Consider the following 19,102-nt stretch of genomic DNA (forward strand, 5'->3'; position numbering starts at 1 on the left):
GCTGATTTGTCCAGTGCAATGGGTCTTCTGATTTCCTGTTTGCTACTTTCATGAGAGTTGATTGTGGATCCAAGTGAAATGAAATCCTTAACAACCTCAATCTTTTCTCTGTTTATCATGATATTGCTTATTGTTCCAGTTGCAAGGATTTTTGTTTTCTTTACGTTGACTTGTAACCCATACTGAAGGCTGTCTTCTGTGATCGTCATCAGTAAGTGCTTCAAGTCCTCTTCACTTTCAGCAAGTAAGGTTGTGTCAGGTGCATAATGCAGGTTGTTAATGAGTCTTTCTCCAATCCTGATGTCCTGTTCCTCTTCATATATTCCAGTTTCTCAAATTATTTGCTTAGCATACAGATTTAATAGGCATGGTGAAAGATTACAACCCTGGTGCACAACTTTCCTGATTTTAAGCCATGTGATATCCCCTTGTTCTGTTTGAACTACTGCCGCTTGCTCTAGGTACAGGTTCCTCATGAGCACAGTTAAGTGTTCTGGAATTCCCGTTATTCACAATATTATCCATAATTTGTTATGATTCACAGAGTTGAATGTCTTACCCTAGTCAATAAAACACAGGTAAACGTTTTTCTGGTATTCTCTGCTTTGATCAAGGGTCCATCTGACATCAGCAATGATATCCCTGGTTCCAAGTCCTCTTCTAAATCTCGCTTGAGTTTCTGACAGTTCCCTGTCAATGTACTGCTGCTGCTGCTTTTGAATGATCTTCAGCAAAATTTTGCTTGCATGTGATATTAATGATATGGCTCCATGATTTCCACATTTGGTTGGATCACCTTTCTTGGGAATAGGCATAAATATGGATCTCTTCCAGTGGGTTGGTCGTGTAGCTAGCCGTCTTCCAAATCTCTTGGCGTAGATGAGTTATCACTTCCAGCACTGCATCCATTTGTTGAATCATCTCAGTTGCTATTCTGTCAATTGCCAGAGTATTGTTTTTCACCAATGCCTTCAGTGCAGCTTGGACTTCTTCCTTCAGTACCATCGGTTCCTGATCATGTGTTACCTCCTGAAATGGTTGAACATCAACCAATTCTTTTTGGTATAGTAACTCTGTGTATTCCTTTCATCTCTTTTGATGCTTCCTGCATCATTTAATATTTTCCCCGTAGAACCCTTCAGTATTGCAACTTGAGGCTTGAATTTTTTCTTCAATTCTTTTAGCTTGAGAAATGCTGAGTGTGTTCTTCCCTTTTGGTTTTCTATCTCCAGGTCTTTGCACATGTCAGCATAATACTTTACTTTGTCTTCTTGAGCCACCCTTTGAAATCTTCTGTTCATCTCTTTTACTTCATCATATTTTCCTTTTGGTATAGCTACTCTAAGTTCAAGAGCAAGTTTCAGAACCTCTTCTGACATCCGTTTAGGCATTTGTTTTTCTCTGCTGTCTTTGTAATGACCTCTTGTTTTTTTCATGTGCGATGCCCTTGATGTCATTCCATAACTCGTTTGGTCTTCGGTCATTAGTTTTCCATGTGTCAAATCTATTCTTGAGAGGCTGTCTAAATTCAGGTGAGATATAATCAAGGCTGTACTTTGGTTCTCGTGAACTTGTTCCAATTTGCTTCAGTTTCAACTTGAACTTGCATATGAGTAATGGATGGTCTAATCTTTGGTTGGCCCCTGTCTTTATACCTCATGTCCCAGTTGATGTGTCCTTATGAGTCCTTGTGAGTTCAGCTCCAGCTGGGTCACATTTTAGGGCTGGAATAATAGCTGCAAAATTATTTCCTCAATCATTTCCTCCTTTTGATTGGAGATTAGAGGTAACACATCGATGATGAATACCTGGACTTAGTTGAACTCCTAGATGGCAGCCATGGCAAGCTCTTTAAAACTCATCATGCTGATTTTCCTCTGGATACCATCTAGTTCTTCACCAGGATCTTAAGTAAGAGCAATGTGCTCATCAATCACATTGCCAAAATGGTCAGACTCAATATACTTCAGCATTTCAGCCCAAAGCCTTCTTTTGCCTTTTAGGTAAGACAATAGAAGATAAATTTTATTATGCCTAATACTGTCAGGATGCAGACTAAGAATATTACTATCCCTTGCAGTAGTGATCTAGCAAGTACTTATTCCTGATGGTAATCAACCAAGTAAATCTGGTGTTTGTAAGAGTGTTACAGGGTGTAACCAAGGAGCGTTCTGTCTACTTCTACGTATAGCTTGTCTACAGCACAGACTACAGTGACATTACTTTTGCCATATTTTATTCTTTGAAGTGAGTCACTAAGTCCTGCCCACACAGGGCATGAAAACTGCACCAGGGCATACAGATTAGGAGGGAACTGCACCAGGGCATGAAAACTAGGAGTTGTGTGTCATTGGGAGAGTCTTAGATGCTATCCACCACATAGACCTTGCCTTTTATCAGGTGGTTGGACTCTGAGCCCAGCAAAGTATCCAACCTGTTATAACCCATCTTCTAAAAAAAAAAAAAAAAAAAAAAAAATTCCCTGTGAAAGAACTGGAATATGGGCAGATCTACCTCTACATTGGGTACTTCTGCACACAACACCATGCTGCTCCCCGCCATGCAACTGTGATAAGCCTCCTTGGTTTATCTATGTCAGCGGAGGTCCTCCATTGACATCAAGTCATGCAGCAGCCACTCTGTGACCAAAATCAACAAATATTTCTAGCAGCTTCTGATTTCTGCTTAACTAGAAAGGGCTCACTTCACTCCAGAATGTAATATTCCTTACATTTCTTTGTGTTCATAACTCTTGAAACCTTTAATAAAATGTGCTTTTGGCTTATCTAGCATTTTTTTTCTTCCCTAGTAGAAAAAATGGAATGATGGTGTGTTGCACCATTTACATGTTATCTATATGGCCACCTGGGTAAGGCTTCTGAGCTCTGAAGAACGCAGAGATTGGCTTGTCATTAGATGATCTAAAGAATATTTGGATATATACTCAGCGAAATTGAATATGGACAAAAGGGTGCTATTTACCTATGTGTGGATAAATGGCTGAGTGTAATTTTGGAGAAAACAAATGGTAGTCGTGTAGGGGTGGATTGGAGAGGGAGACAATAAGTGTTGAGAGCTTTTAGCACCTTTGGACAGTGGAAAAAAATTAATTTTAAGCTTAGTGGAAAGAAGGGATCAGATTCTAGTCATTGCCAAAGCTGAGTGTAGAGGGTAGTCATTTGAAGAGAACAAGGGAACACTGTGTGGTTTAATGTCAGGAAAGGTGTGCTTCAGGGCTGTATCCCTTTGCCATACTTATTCAATCTGTATGCTGAGAAAATAACTCAAGAAGCTGAATTATATGAAGAAGAACAGGACTTCAGGATTGGAGGAAGAATCATTAACAACCTGTGTTATGTAGAGGAAACAACCTTGCTGAAAGTGAAGAGGACTTCAAGCATTTACAGATGAAGATCAAAGACCACAGCCTTCAATATGGATTACACCTCCACATAAAGAAAACAGAAATCCTCACAACTGGGCCAATAAGCAATCTCATGATAAATGGAGAAAAGATTGAAGTTGTCAAGGATTTCATTTTACTTGGGTCCACGATCAACACCCATGGAAACACCAGTCAAGAAATCAAAGGACGCATTGCATTGGGCAAATCTGCTGCAAGGACCTCTTTAAAGTGCTGAAAAGCAAAGATGTCACCTTGAAGACAAAAGTGCGCCTGACCCAAGCCATGGCGTTTTCAAAGGCCTCATATACATGTGAAACCTGGCGGATGAATCAAGAAGACTGAAGATGACTTGAAGCCTTTGAATTGTGGTTTTGGTGCAGAATATTGAATATACCATGGACTGCCAAAAGAAGGAACAAACCTGTCTTGGAAGAAGTTCAACCAGAATGCTCCTTAGAAGCAAGGATGGCAATACCACGGCTCACATACTTTACAGGTGTTATTAACAGGGATTAGTCCCTGCAGAAGGACATCATGCTTGGTAAAGAAGAGGGTCAGGAAAAAAGGAAGACCCACAAGAAGATGGATTGACACAGTGGCTTCAACAATGGATTTAAGCATAGCAATGATTCTGAGGATGGTGCAGGACTGGGCAATGTTTCCTTCTGTTGTGCATAGGATCTCTATGGGTTGCAACTGACTCAACAGCACATAAGAAGAACAACAACATATCTATTTTAACCATTTCCTGTATTAAATGCTCTTCATGATGTTCTCACTTTTCTTTTTCGAATCCTGACTGATAAATTCTATTTGGGGAATAAAGGTATTTGTGAAGTGTCTAAAATTGGCACATTACAAAGCATGCTCAAGAAAAGAAGTGGTTGTAAATGACATACCTTGGTCAAAGTTTGTACAAGTGAGGATTATGGTGCTGATATATTTCCAACTTCTGTGGCTCTATTGGTGCTCTAGGGTCATTAATTCACCAAGTCATTATGAATAAATTGAATTTTATTTTATTTTTCATTAGTCTAGGTTAGCAAAGCTTTATGTATTCACCAAAGGAGTTTTCCTGCCTGTCCCTTTTAACAGCCTGATGAAGACTTGTTGTGTTACAATGTTTTTTTGCCTTTGAACTTTTTGTATCTTCTGGTATATGGGTGTTAAGGATGGAATATTTTCCCCCAAAAATGTGTGTCAACTTGGGTAGTCCATGATTCTCAGTATAGTGTGATTGTCTCCCATTTTGTCATCTGATGTGATTTTCTTATGTGTTATAAATCCTACTTCTATGATGTTAATGAGATAGGAGTAATGGTAGTTATTTTAATGAAGCAGGACTCAATATACAAGATTTGGTTGTGTCTTAAGGCAATCTCTTTTGAGATATAAAAGAGAGTAGCAAGCAGAGAGACATGAGGACTGCTAACCACCAAGAAAGTAGCACCAAGAGCAGAGCACATCCTTTGAACTCAGGGTCCCTGTGCCTGAGAAGCTCCTAGACCAGGGTAAGATTGATGACACATTGCATTGGGCAAATCAGTTGCAAAAGACCTCTCTAAAGTGTTGAAATACAAAGATGTCACCTTGAAGACTAAGGTGCTCTGATCCAAGACATGGTGTTTTAATTGCCTCCTATGCATGTGAAAGCTGGACGATGAATAAGGAAGACCGAAGAAGAATTGATGTCTTTAAATTATGTGGATGAAGAATATTGAATATACCATGGGCTGCCAAAGAACAAACAAATCTGTCTTGGAAAAAGTACAACCAGAATGCTCCTTAGAAGCAAGGATGGTAAGGCTACATCTCACATACTTAGGACATCTTGTCAGGAGGGATCAGTCCCTAGAGAAGGACATCATGCTTCGTAAAGTAGAAGGTCAGTGAACAAAAGGAAGACCCTCAATGAGATGGGTTGACAGAGTGGCTGCCACAATGGGCTTAAACATAACAAGGATTGTGAGGATGGTGCAGGACTGGGTGATGTTTCATTCTCTTTTATGTAGTGTTGCTGTGAGTCGGAACTGACTCGACGGCACCTAACAACAACAACAACAGCAATATTTGGTAACTTGATCCTTCACTAAAATACCTCTGTGGACCTCATGGAGGCTGCATTCAAAATGTTGCCTGTGCTGCAGTCATCTCAAGGCTTGACTGGATGAGGATCTGATTCCCATGTCACTCAGGTTTCAGTTGGCAGGTTTGGTTCCTCATAGGATGTTGATCAGAGGCCTCCCTTAGCTTCTGACCACCTGGGCCTCTCCATCATGCAGCTGGCAACATGGAATCTGGCTTTTATCAGAGTGAACTGGCAAGACAGCAGGATAGGGCTGGCAAGATGAAAGCCAGAATCTTTTCACATTCCATTGTTAGAAGTGGTATGCCAATAGTTTTCCAAATTGTACTTGATGGAAGCAATTAACTGAGTCTAGCACACACTCACTCAAGAGGATGGTTATCCACAAGAGTGTGAATACAGGAGGTGGGGGTTGTTGGGAGAATGTTTGCACTCAGATAACATTCCCTGAAGAAATACAGGCACATAGTAGAATTCCTGCAAACACCACATTGCTACTTCTGTCCTTGCAGTCAGAAGCTCCTCTGGTTAACACCAGCAGAGTCCTTCCATTAGGCCAGTCGCAGCATGTGATATCTGCTTAACTACAGAGGGCTCACTTCACTCCAGAATTTAATTTTCCTTAGGTTTCTTTGTGTTCACAACCCCAATGTGCTTTGGTCTTATCTAGTTCCTTTCCCTAGTAGATAAAGTGGAATGATGATGTCTTGCACCTTTTATGGGTATAGATGTTCTGTTCTGAAGAACTTGAGATTGACTTGTCATTATCTGATATGAAGAAAATATGAACATATACCCAACGAAATTGAATATGGGCCAAAGAATGCTATTTACCTATGTGTGGGTAAATGCCTGGGGTAATTTTGGAGACACCAAATGGCAGATGTGTAGAGGTGGATTGGAGAGGTACAGGATAAGCACTGAGATATTTTAGCTTCCTTGGACAGTGACAAAATTTTAATATTAACCATATTGGAAAGAGAGGATCAGATTCTAGAGTCATTGCCAAAGCTGAGTATAGAGGACAGGGGTATGAAAACCAAAGAAAGTTGTGTTCTTATGGCAAACAGTGAGCTCTGTGTGTGTGTGTGTGTGTGTTTGTGTGTGTGTTTTCCCCACTTCTCTTTCTGGGTGAGTAGCCTTAAAGGAAAAAAAAAAAAAAAAAAAAACCCAAAAACCACATTCCTGGATTCCCTTTTTAGAGGTCTGATTGAGGACCATCTACCCTCAATTTTTATCCCTCTGTTATTTATAGAACTTATCAAATCCTACCCTTTATTCCTATGAATCTTATTCTTGCATATACAATTAAATTATGAATAACAGATCCCATCAAATGTCCATAATAACAAAAGCAAACCATAGATTTCTTCCTTCAGAAGTTCTTAAAGGTCTCTGGAAGGTACAATATTTTAGGGAGGAAGAAAAATACTGAGTGTATGGATGCCAAATTGTCTTCACCTTTTAAAAAAAAAAACAGGATAATGAATAACTTATTCAACATTATAAAAATTAGAGATGGGAATAATCTCTGGTCTTAATGCAGTAGATTTTTATTATATATATAAATGATATCAATTCCCTGCCCTTGACCTTCTCAAGTTCTTGTTGTATAAAGATAAATTGTAATGGTCATCAGGCATCCAGGGTAAAGCACACATGGATTTCAAATTTATTTGAATGGCTTCTGTGTTACAGTAGATGACAACAACAATGATATCTATATTTACTGAATTCTTTCTATGCATGACATGCATTATCTTGTTAATCCTCACAGTGCTGTAAGATAAATAATATAGAAAATGAAGAATCAAAGGCCTTGAGAGTTAAATAACAAGTCCATGTCCACACACCTAATGAGTTAGAGGAGCTAATGTGGAAAATCAGTTTCCCTGTAAAATCCATTAGTTGAACTTCCCTGTTGGTCTGTTCATATGGTGACTACATTAGTGTCCACTTATTGATCCACCACTATGCACTAAACACTGTTCTAATCAGTACTTTTGGTTACCTCCTCTTAACAACTCTCTCAGATGAGTGTTTTTGTTACCATAACTATAGAGATGAAGTTAAACAGAAAGATGTTTTATACTATAGCTAAAATCACAATTTGTCATATCAAGTTCTTTTTGAATTCTTGGAATGCACCCTAAAAATAAACTTTTCTAAAGTGATACTAAGGACTACAATTTGATGGGAATCTATCATTTGATCCAATCTTGTCAACACTATATTTAGTCATTACAATGGCCTTGGAAGAATAGCAGTATTACTTGTAATTTGATGACGAGGACTCTGAAGTTCTGAATTGTCAAATGTGTTCAGTTTGTAAGCCAAGATCTGGTTGGAAGTGTGCCATCAAATCCCACACCCTTTCTATTATCTGTGGCTCCTCTTCCATATCAAAGATATGTACATCCATTTCTGACTGCCATTAGGAACCTCTGCCATATTTATTTCCAGTCGTATCCCCATTCATACCATTGATTGAATAGTATCACTCATTCTAAGATTTGAAAATTGAAGAAGAAAATGTTACCTGTGAGGAGAGATTACAATGAGATATCAAACAGAAATAATACCTTAGACACATAGATTTCTTCTGGCCGTCCCTAGGTTTGCAGAAATGGATACGCAACCTAGTTCTTAGGGTAGACGGGACCCATAACTTCTCATTGTAGTTAACCATATCCAGAGAGTCAGAAAACTACTTTCCCAATTTTTAATAAAAGCTATCTCTTTCCATGAACTGGTATGGCCTCACCTTCTATCAAGTGCATTCCATTCCCTAGTATCAAAGTTTCTCATAAGGAAATTTTGTAGGTGATTTAACTCAGTGATAAAAGACAGGGTAAATTCAGCTATTGATTGGGCAGGTTTTCAGAGCATTCCAAATTGCTCCCTTGGAATGTCTGAAGGACATTGCACACCCATATAATAGAACACAGAAAGAGCCCAAAGACAAAGATACATGGTAGCACAGGAAAGTCTTCATCAGTCTCTTACAGGTGAAAGGCAAGGGCTTTCCTCTCCTGAAGACATGACCCTCTGCTAATCTAGACTAATGAAAAATAAGATAAAATTTAATTTATTCATAATGACTTGGTGAATTAATGATCGTAGTGCACCAATAGAGCCACAGTAATTGGAATATGATACCATCACCTCTATCCTCATCTGTACAGCCTTGACCAGGACATGTCATTTGCAACCACCTTTTTTCCCTAAGTATGCTTTGTAATGTTTTGATTTTAAACACTTCATAGATACCTTTACTCCCCAAATACAATTTATCAGTCAGGATTCAATAAAAGAAGCAGTAACACCATGAAGAGCATTTCATACAGGAAACTGGTAAAATAGTTATACAAGGGCTGAAAGGCAAAAAGGAGCAATGCACAATAAACAGATAGTAACTATAGAAAAAAGCTTGTACACCAAGGTCTAAGGAACGAGATATAAGAAAAATGTCGAACTTATTAGGGTGTAGTAACATTTAGTGATCATTATTGGAAGAGTATAACAATAAAGCCAGAAGGAAAATCAGAACAATTATTTAAAGATCCTTTCCTCTCTGGTCCCAGCATCACAGAGTAAAGTACAGAAGGATGAATCTGGAAAAGGGAAACAATAGCTTATCAACAAGCACACATGACCAACTTTATGGTGTGCAGGACAGTGGTAGTGGTGGTATATTGGTAAAATTCACCCCTTCCATGTGGAAGACCAGGTTTGATTCCCAACCAATGTACCTCATGTGCAGCTACCACCTGTCAGTAGAGGCTTGCATATTGCTAAAATGCTAAACAGGTTCAGCAGAGATTCTAGACTAAGGTGGACTTGTAAGAAAGGCCTAGAGATCTACATCCAAAAATCAGTCAGAGAAAATCCTATGGATTACAATGGTCTGATCAACAATATTTCATGGAGGTGGTGCAGAACTGTGCAGCATTTTCTTCTGTTGTGCATGGGGTCACCACGTGTCAGGGAGCCAAATCAAGAGCAGATAACAACAACATGGTGTAGACGGAGAAGGTATGAGAAGAAATATCAGGAATATTGAGAAAAATCACCCATCTGCTGTTAGGGTAAGTTCTCTCATATCTTTCCCCTTGTGAGCCCTGATCACTCTGAGGTCTTCAACATTTGCTCAGGAGGAGTAAAAGACCCAGAACAAAGTCATCTTTGAAGGAAGAGTCTGAGAAGACGAGTAGTTCTCACCTTGGCTGCCCATTAAAACCACCTGTGGTGCTTTAAAAATCTCTTCCTAAAGCTGCATACTGTTCCAGTTCAATCAGAATCTGTAGTGGTAGAACTGGGGCATCGATGTTCTTTCAGCTTCCCAAGTGATTCCATTATGAAGTCAAGGTTCAGGACCAGGCATATGCATGCTTATACATAATTTGCATACTCAGTTCTGTTAGATGCAAAAATAATCTGGGTAATAGATATGAAATATGATTAAGGATGAAGATTCTAAGTACATAAAAATAGAATTTTCCATTTTATCAGGAAGCCAAGGGTCATAGGTGAGAAACTACAGAAGGCTCCATAGCTGTAATGGGATTTGATCATGCAGACTGACATATCCCAAAATACTCCTACTATCTTATAAAGATGTGACAAAGGAAGGAATGTTCACATAGGAAAACCTGAGAATGAAACCTATGACAGCTACAAAAATTATGTAACCTAGAGCTAAGATTTATGGTTGCAAATGTTATATATTGCCATCTTTTCCAAACCAAATGCAAAAAAAAAAAAAAAAAAAAAAGGCAAAGCGTTGAGATTAGGCTTTTCTGCTAAGGATCTTCTGCAAGGGTCTCTTGATGTCCCTGTTCCTCAGGCTGTAGAAGAAGGGGTTCAGCATGGGCGTGACCACAGTGTACATCACTGAAGCCACTGCACCCTTCCTCAGAGAAGATGAGACAGCTGAACTGAGGTACACTCCAAGGCCTGTTCCATAAAATAAGCAAACGACTGACAGGTGAGAGGCACAGGTGGAAAAGGCTTTATACTTTCCACCTGAAGATGAGACTCTCAGAACGGACAAAGCAATTCGAGTATAAGAGAAAATGATCCCTGAGATTGGAACACCACCAAAGATGGCAGCCATACAATACAGTAATATGATATTGATGGAGGTGTCAGAACATGCAAGGTTAAAGAGTTGAGGAGGGTCACAGAAGAAATGAGGGATTTCCACATCTGTGCAGAAGGTAAGATGTGACACCATTGACCTGTGCAGCTGGGAGTCCAAAAGGCTGATGAAAAAAGATAGCAAAACTAGCAAGCCACAGAGGTGGGAGTTCATGATGACTGTGTAGTGCAGGGGGTGACAGATGGCCACAAACCGGTCATAAGCCATCACACTGAGGAGTAGGCTCTCCAGACATATAAAGAGATAGAAAAAGGACACTTGTGTCAGGCAACCCGCATAGGTGATGGATTTGTTTTGTGTCTGGATGTTCACTAGCATCTTTGGGACTGTGGTGGAAATGAAACCGATGTCAGCCAAGGACAGGTTGGAGAGGAAGAAGTACATGGGGGTGTGGAGATGGGAGTCAGAGGTGACAGCCAGGATGATGAGTAGGTTTCCAGCCACAGATATCAGGTACATGGAAAGCAACAGCACAAAGAGGAAAGGCTGCAGTTCTGGATCCTCAGAGAGGCCCAGGAGGAGGAATTCTGAGACACCTGTTAGATTCTGTGGCTCCATATACCTGAGACAGCTTTTGGAAAAAGAAAAGAGGATTGTTAAAAGGAAACAAGTAAGCAGACACTCAGCTCTGTGTCTGTATTTGGAATTCAAGAAATTCGCAATAAAGCATGCAAATTCACAAGTATTCACACTTACAGACCTAATACCCCGGTAACTGCAGCAAAAATACCTGGTTGTAGCAAACCCCACTACTGTACTTTTCAGAACTCCTTCCTTGTTGTTTACTCTGCTTTTCACCTGTTTCTGTACTCAACCCAGCTTTAGAGATTTTGGGCAAAAGAATATTAGGATGGCAAGGATACTTTAAGATAACAAATTCATAGAAGTTGCAAAATATCAGTCCCCTGTATAAGGGAAATGTATGCAATAAGAAATATCCTTCTTCTAAGAAAAATTAATTGTAATTAAAGGACACTAGTTTTTTAGGAAGCACTTGCAGTCCCACATGGGGAAATGGTTAACACACCTGGCTGCTAACCAAAAGGTTGAAATCCACCCACAGGTACCTTGGAAGAAAGGCCTGGTGATCTCCTTCTGAAAAATCAGTCATTGAAAACCCAATGGAGCCCAGTTCTACCCTGACACACATAGTATCACCATAAGTCAGAATCTACTCAATGATGGGTTGTTCTTTTTAAGAAGTAGTCAAATATAATTTATTTTATCTAAGTTCTGTGCAATAAGTTCCTTTGATATGGAATATTTATGAAACAACCAATAAGAGATGTTGTTGTTAGGTGCCATCGAGCCAGTTGCAACCCATAGCGACCCTAAGCACAACAGAACGAAACACTGCCTGGTCCTGAGCCATCCTCACAATCTTGTCATGCTTGAGCTCATTGGTGTCAATCCACCTCTTGAGTATCTTCCTCTTTTCTGCTGGCCCTGTACTCTGCCAAGCATGATGTCCTTCTCCAGGACTGATCCCTCCTGACAACATGTCCGAAGTATGTAAGATGCAGTCTTGCCATCCTTGCCTCTAAGGAGCATTCTGGCTGTACTTCTAAGACCGATTTGTTCTTTCTTTAGGCAGTCCATGGTATATTCAATATTCTTTGCCAACACCATAATTCAAAGGCATCAATTCTTCTTTGGTCTTCCTTATTCATTGTCCAGCTTTCACATGCATATGATGTGATTGAAAATACCATGGCTTGGGTCAGGCACACCTTAGTCTTCAAGGTGACATCTTTGCTTTTCAACACTTTAAAGAGGTCCTTTGCAGCAGATTTGCCCAATGCGATGCGTCTTTTGATTTCTTGACTGCTGTTTCCACGGTTATTTACTGTGGATACAAGTAAAATAAAATCCTAAACAACTTCAATCTTTTCTCCATTATCATGCTGTTGCTCATTGGTCCAGTTGTGAGGATTTTTGTTTTCTTTATGTTGAGGTGTAATCCATACTGAAGGCTGTGGTCTTTGATCTTCATTAGTAAGTGGTTCAAGTCCTATTCACTTTCAGCAAACAACGTTGTGTCATCTGCATAACGCAGGTTGTTAATGAGTCTTCCTTCAATCCTGATGCCCCGTTTTTCTTCTTATAATCCACCTTCTCGTATTATTTGCTCAGCATACAGATTGAAGAGGTATGGTGAAAGAATACAATCCTGACGCACACCTTTCCTGACTTTAAACCAATCAGTATCCCCTTGTTCTGTCCGAACAACTGTCTCTTGATCTATGTAAAGGTTTCTCATAGGCACAAATAAGTGTTCTGGAATTCCCATTCTTTGCAATGTTATCCACAATTTGTTATGATCCACACAGTCGAATGCCTTTGCATAGTCAATAAAACACAGGTAACTATCATTCTGGTATTCTCTGCTCTTAGCCAGGGTCCATCTGACATCAGCAATGATATCCCTTATAGTAAAATTCTTGCGCCATTCTCCACATTATTCACAATTGAGAATTTATTACTAATTTATTATTAACACTGTATTATTATTCACAATGGAGAATTTCTGTATTACATGTGCGTGGAGCACAGTTGTTTGAGGTGTAAAACTGACACATGTCCAAATTTACTGTTATTTGCCAAATTTTGTTTACCAGTAGAAAGTCAGACACAACTACATTTCAGATATGGAATCAAATATCCATGAAAGTTGTCTACTAATGGTCATTCCATGATAGATCCACATGAAAATTACCATCAGGTATAGGGAATAATAGGGCCCTGGAGGCACAGTGGTTAACCAATTGGCTGCTAACCAAAAGGTCAATAGTTCAAATCCACCAGCTGCTCCTTGAAAACCCTATTGGGGCAGTTCTAATCTGTTGTATAGGGTCATTATGAGTCAGAATTAACTCGACTGTCATGGATTTTTTTTTTTTTAATAGGGAATAATGTTCCCACAGCTGAGATTTTCTAAGTATGCAGAAAAATGCATTAGTATTCATAGAAAACCCTACAATACGCAAGATTCAAGGTATAAAGTTTCGTGTAAACCATTTGGCTCATCTTCTTATTTCATAGCTCCACTCACAGAGTTATAAGAGGAATAATCGAAGTTTGAGTTTCCATTTGTTCACCTGAAAAGAAACACAATCATTCAGCTCTAGCTGAGGACACAGAGCCCTGGAAGAAGAATCAGGAGAGTAAGGTCCAAATCCTATCACTTTCACACAATAAATTTGGAGTGCATGTAAATCTCTCAACCTCTCTTACCTGTTAATAGGGCGAATAATACTTTTGTCAGCTATCAAAGGTCTACAGTCAGTAAATACTTGGACATTGTTTTTTAAATCAGAGTTTGAATCAACATAAGAGTAATGGGTTTATTTTTGAAATACAATCCCAATTTTATTTGATTATAAAGGAAAAATAGAAGCCTAGTATGTCCCAGTGGCACAGTGGTTAAACTTTTGGCTGGTAACCAAATGGTCTGAAGTTTGAATCCACCAGTCCCTCCTTGGAAACCCTGTGGGGGTGTTCTACTCTGTTTTGTAGGGTCGCTATGAGTTGGAATCTACTCGACTGCTATGGATTTGGTTTGGTTTTGATTTTAATATGTCCCGGGAAATATGAGCATAGAATGTATCGAAATCATAGAATGTGCCTAGGTTCACAGAGTAAGATTTACTTTCCTCTTCTCTTTCTCCATTTTAGTTTTCAGTTTTATGAAAATCTTCACAATTTTTTTTTTAATAACTGAATGTTTTACACTCTATTAAATAAATAAAAAAATCCCATGGAAAGTCTATGATATATATCTTGTCTCTACTCCTATGGGACATGGTTGAAGGGATGATACCATGGGCAGGAAAGCACTCAGTGTGGAAGCAGTACAGCCTATGCTGTGATCCTGTGAACAAAGGAACCAACGGACTATTCCACATTTAATGCAGATTTGTTGTTGTTGTGGTTGTAGCCTACTATGTGCAAAGCACGAGATTGGCTCTGGGAGTCAGATATTAATGAGGCTCAGGGTTTACTTCCAAGTTTTCAATATCTACTTGTATAAGAATGAAAATAAAATTATCTTACAAAGATCCAGATAAAACAAAACCATCAGATCACAGGATGCATTAGTTGAATGGTATGAAGCTTCATCTAATTTGTATTAATAACAATAATATGTAAAATTAAGGTACCCTATTAACAAAACATTCTGCATCCCACTTTGAAGAGTGGCGTCTGGGGTCTTAAATGCTAGCAAGGAGCCATCTAAGATGCATCAATTGGTCTCAACGCACCTGGATCAAGGGAGAATGAAGAACACCAAGGACACAAGGTGATTACAAGCCCAAGAGACAGAAAGAGACACATGAACCAGCGACTATGTCATCCTGAGCCCAGAAGAACTAGATGGTGCCTGGCTACAACCGATGACTGCCCTGACAGGGAACACAACAGAGAACCCCTGAGGGAGCAGGAGAGCAGTGGGATGCAGACCCCAAATTCTCATAAGGCCAGACTTAATGGTCTGACTGAGACTAGAAGGACCCCGGTGGTCATGGCCCCCAGACCTTCTTTTGGCCCAGGACAGGAACCATTCCCAAAGCCAACTCTTCAGACATGGATTGGACTGGACAATGGGTTGGAGAGGGATGCTGGTGAGGAGTGAGCTTCTTGGATCTGGTGGACACTTGAGACTATGTTGGCATCTCCTGCCTGGAGGGGAGATGAGACGGTGGAGGGGGTTAGAAGCTGGTGAAAAGGACATGAAAAGAGAGAGTGGAGGGAGAGAGCAGGCTGTCTCATTGGGGGGAGAGTAATTGGGAGTGTGTAGCAAGGTGCATATGGGTTTTTGTGTGAGAGACTGACTTGATTTGTAAACTTTCACTTAAAGCACAATAAAAATTATTAAAAAAAATTAATGTGCCCTGACTATATACATCTATAGTATATTTAATCACATATACAATGTGCTTTATCTGTTCAGTCCTTACAGCAATTCAGTTCTCCCTATCAACTGTGGATGAACTCAGATGCCAACTTAGAGGCTGAGAGATACTAAGAACTTGCCCCATGGCACATAGATCATAAGTGGAGCAGACAGGATTCACAATTAAATTGCAAGTCACTGAGGTCCATACACTAACCATCTTTACTCTGTTTCTACACATTTCAAAACATTTAAATCAGAAGTCCATGGAACTTTACCACAGATACATCTAAGTTACATCTTTAAACATATTACAGTTTTCTGACTAGGAATGGAATCCAAGATCCTATCTTTATGTCTCTGAGATTGAGATTGGCTGAATTACAAGTAGAAAGGAGATGGTAGACAGCTGAGATAAAATCCAGAAGGGGCAAGAGAGAGCTGTGTCCTGAATTATTATCTGCCAACTCATGATGTGATCTCCTCCTGTATTCCCAACTATTGTTCTCATAGCCAAGGCACAAAGAGGCACCCACTGCTGTCCACTGTGGACTAGCAGAAACCTCCTACTAAAGAGCACAGTGAGCAGGGGGTCTCTATGTGGAGAGACCAAGGAAGTGAAATGGCAGGGAGGGTGGGCAGGTGAAAATATGGCCAGGTGCCCAGTGTCTGTTGTCACACTGCCCAATTTCAAACCTGGCTTCAAACTTTTCTGGCTGTGCTCCTTTTCTCTTCTAAGAAATGGTAACTGTGTGTTGCTCTATTCTGTGTGTGGTTGTGCAGAAAAAGGAAACAAGCTACACAGAATACTTAGCTCAGATTCTGGCACTGGGCAGCCTTCAATAAACATTTATGATACTATGGTTACTGCCATCATCCTCATCATTATCATATCATGATTATCAATGAGATCATGTTGAAGCATTTAGGGAACAGTGAGAGGGATCAATTTCTTATTCCGGTGGGGAAGTGCCTATGGGACCTAGAACCAATGTAGAAGAAATTAAAACTCTAAATGAGCATTCTTGGACCTTCACCAGAACCAGAAACAGAAACTTCACAGGCCTCTGAGCTAAAACAGCATTTCTGGGCCTCCCATCTGGCCATCTCAAGTGTGCTGCTTGTCATGAGGAGGAGGAAACAATGCTCCCCAGCCCCTCTGTGTCCACTGTCTTCCAAGACACTCACTGGATTGTGCTGGGTCTCTGCTGCGGCATGATCAAAGAATGTGGGTCCATTTCCACTCCCCTGCCTGGTGGGCGATGAGGGTTGAGGCTCCTTCCTCTGGACTATCAGGAAGAGAGATTCAGGTGTGGGCCTCCTGATTCAAAGGATCACTGTAGAGGAGAGACACAGGTGTGGAGTTCACTGGACTGGGAAGTGCAAAGTGAAGGTTTTGAGAGCACAGGTGGATTATTTACAGTTGTATGGCTTTGGGGTCTAAACGCCCAGGAGTCACAATTAGCCAAATTGGTTCATGTTATTCTAATCTCTGTAGACTTGTTAATATTAATGAAACAGGAATAACAGAAAGTGAATGTCCATGGTATCTGGGCCCTGCTATTCTAAGGATGAAACTCACCTGTATGCCTCACTTCTAACTTCCAACAAAAAAAAAATTTTTTTTTTCCCACTTTTTAAATCTAAACAATTAATGAGTGATTGAACAGCCTCAAACCAATTGAATGAATCATGTAATGTAGGGAGGATTAAGTGTTCTATGGAAACTCTGGCAGCGTAGTGGTTAAGTGCTACAGCCTCTAACCAAAGGGTCGGCAGTTCAAATCCACCAGACCCTCCTTGGAAACTCTATGGAGCAGTTCTACTGTGTCGTATAGGGTGGCTATGAGTCAGAATTGACTTGATGGCACTGGGTTTGGTTTGGTTTTTTTTTGTAAGTGTTCTATAAAATCCCTGCTGGGACAGTGGTTAAAGTGCTCAGCTGCTAACTGAAATTTTGGCAGTGGCAAGCCACTTAGACACTCCACAGGAGAAAGAGCTGGCAATTTGCTCCCATAAAGATTATAGCCTAGAAAAGTCGACAGTGTAGCGCGAATGGGGTTCGTATGAGTCAAAATTGACTCAACAGCACCTAACAAAAACAACACCAGGTCTTCTATACCAAGAATCTAATGCTATTTTTATTTTCTAAATTTATAATTGTGTCATGAAGGAGAACTGAGTGTCTTCCTTTCTGTAGCCCTTCATGTGTTTGGGGTTATTGGCAACTTATATTTTTTGCTAATTTATATTTCTGCATAGTTAATGTACGTTGGTGCTTTAGAAAACTATTATTTTGTCATACTTATTTTGTAACTTGATCCTTCACCTAAATGCCTCTATGGGCCTCACAGAAGGCTGCATTCAAAAAGCAAATAATCCAACAAACTGGACTACATGAAGAAGAATGCGGCATTAGGGTTGCAGGAAGACATTAACAGCCTGCAATATGCAGATAACACAACTTTGCTTACTGAGAGTGAAGAGGACTTGAGGCACTTATGATGAAGATCAAAGACTACACTCTTCAGTATGGATTGTGTATCAACATAAAGAAAACAAAAATTCTCACAACTCAACCAATAAGCAACATCATGATAAACAGAGATAGAATTAACATTGTCAAGGATTTCATTTCACTTGGATTTGCAATCAACTCCCATGGTAGCAGAAGTGAAGAAATCAAACAATGTATTTCACTGAGCAAATCTGCTGCAAAAGACTGGAGTGTAAAGATGTTCTATTGCCCTTACACTAGGTAATTCTTTTCAGAAGTAGACTACCAGGTCCTTCCTCCTAGTCTGTCTTTGTCTGGAAACTAAGTTGTAATCTGTCCACCATGGGTGACCCCGCTGGTATTCGAATACATATAGTAGCATAGCTTCCAGCAAGAAATCAACATGCAAGCCCCCATAGTATGACAAACTGACAGACATGTGTTTACCTATGTTTTATTGACTATGCAAAGGCTTTTAACTGTGTGGATCATAACAAATTATGTATAACATAATGGGAATTCTAAACAATTGTGCTCATAAGGAACCTGTACACAGATCAAGAGGCAGTCATTCCAGCATAACAAGGGGATGCTGTGTGGTTTAAAGTTAGGAAAGGTATGCACAAGAGTTGTATCCTTTACCATACTTATTCAATCTGTATGCTGAGCAAATAATCTGAGAAGCTGAACTGCAAGAAGAAGAACGCAGTATCATGATTGGAGGAAGACTTATTAACAACCTGTATTGTGCAGATGACACAACCTTTCTTGCTGAAAGTGAAGGAGACTCAAAGCACTTACCGATGAAGACCAAAGATCACAGCCTTCAGTATGGATTACACCTCAAGATGAAGAAAACAAAAATCCTCACATTTGGACCAATAAGCAACATCATGATAAACGAGGAAAAGATTGAAGTTGTTAAGGATTTCATTTTACTTGGATTCACAATCAACGCCCATGGAAGCAACAGTCAAGAAATCAAAAGACACATTGCATTGGGCAAATCTGCTGCAAAAGACCTGTTTCAAGTTTTAAAAAGCAAAGATGTCACATTG

At 39.8% G+C, this 19,102-nt stretch overlaps 1 protein-coding gene across 1 annotated transcript; it reads right to left on the reverse strand.

The window, feature by feature from the left end:
- Nucleotides 1–10,281: 10,281 nt before the first annotated feature.
- On the reverse strand, nt 10,282–11,211 carry LOC126072102 (olfactory receptor 7E24-like). Its single transcript, XM_049876767.1, has one exon. The coding sequence runs from the start codon at nt 11,209–11,211 to the stop codon at nt 10,282–10,284; it is 930 nt and encodes a 309-aa protein (XP_049732724.1).
- Nucleotides 11,212–19,102: the final 7,891 nt, after the last annotated feature.

The sequence above is a fragment of the Elephas maximus genome, chromosome 3 (assembly GCF_024166365.1).
Source record: "Elephas maximus indicus isolate mEleMax1 chromosome 3, mEleMax1 primary haplotype, whole genome shotgun sequence".
Lineage (NCBI taxonomy): Eukaryota > Metazoa > Chordata > Mammalia > Proboscidea > Elephantidae > Elephas > Elephas maximus.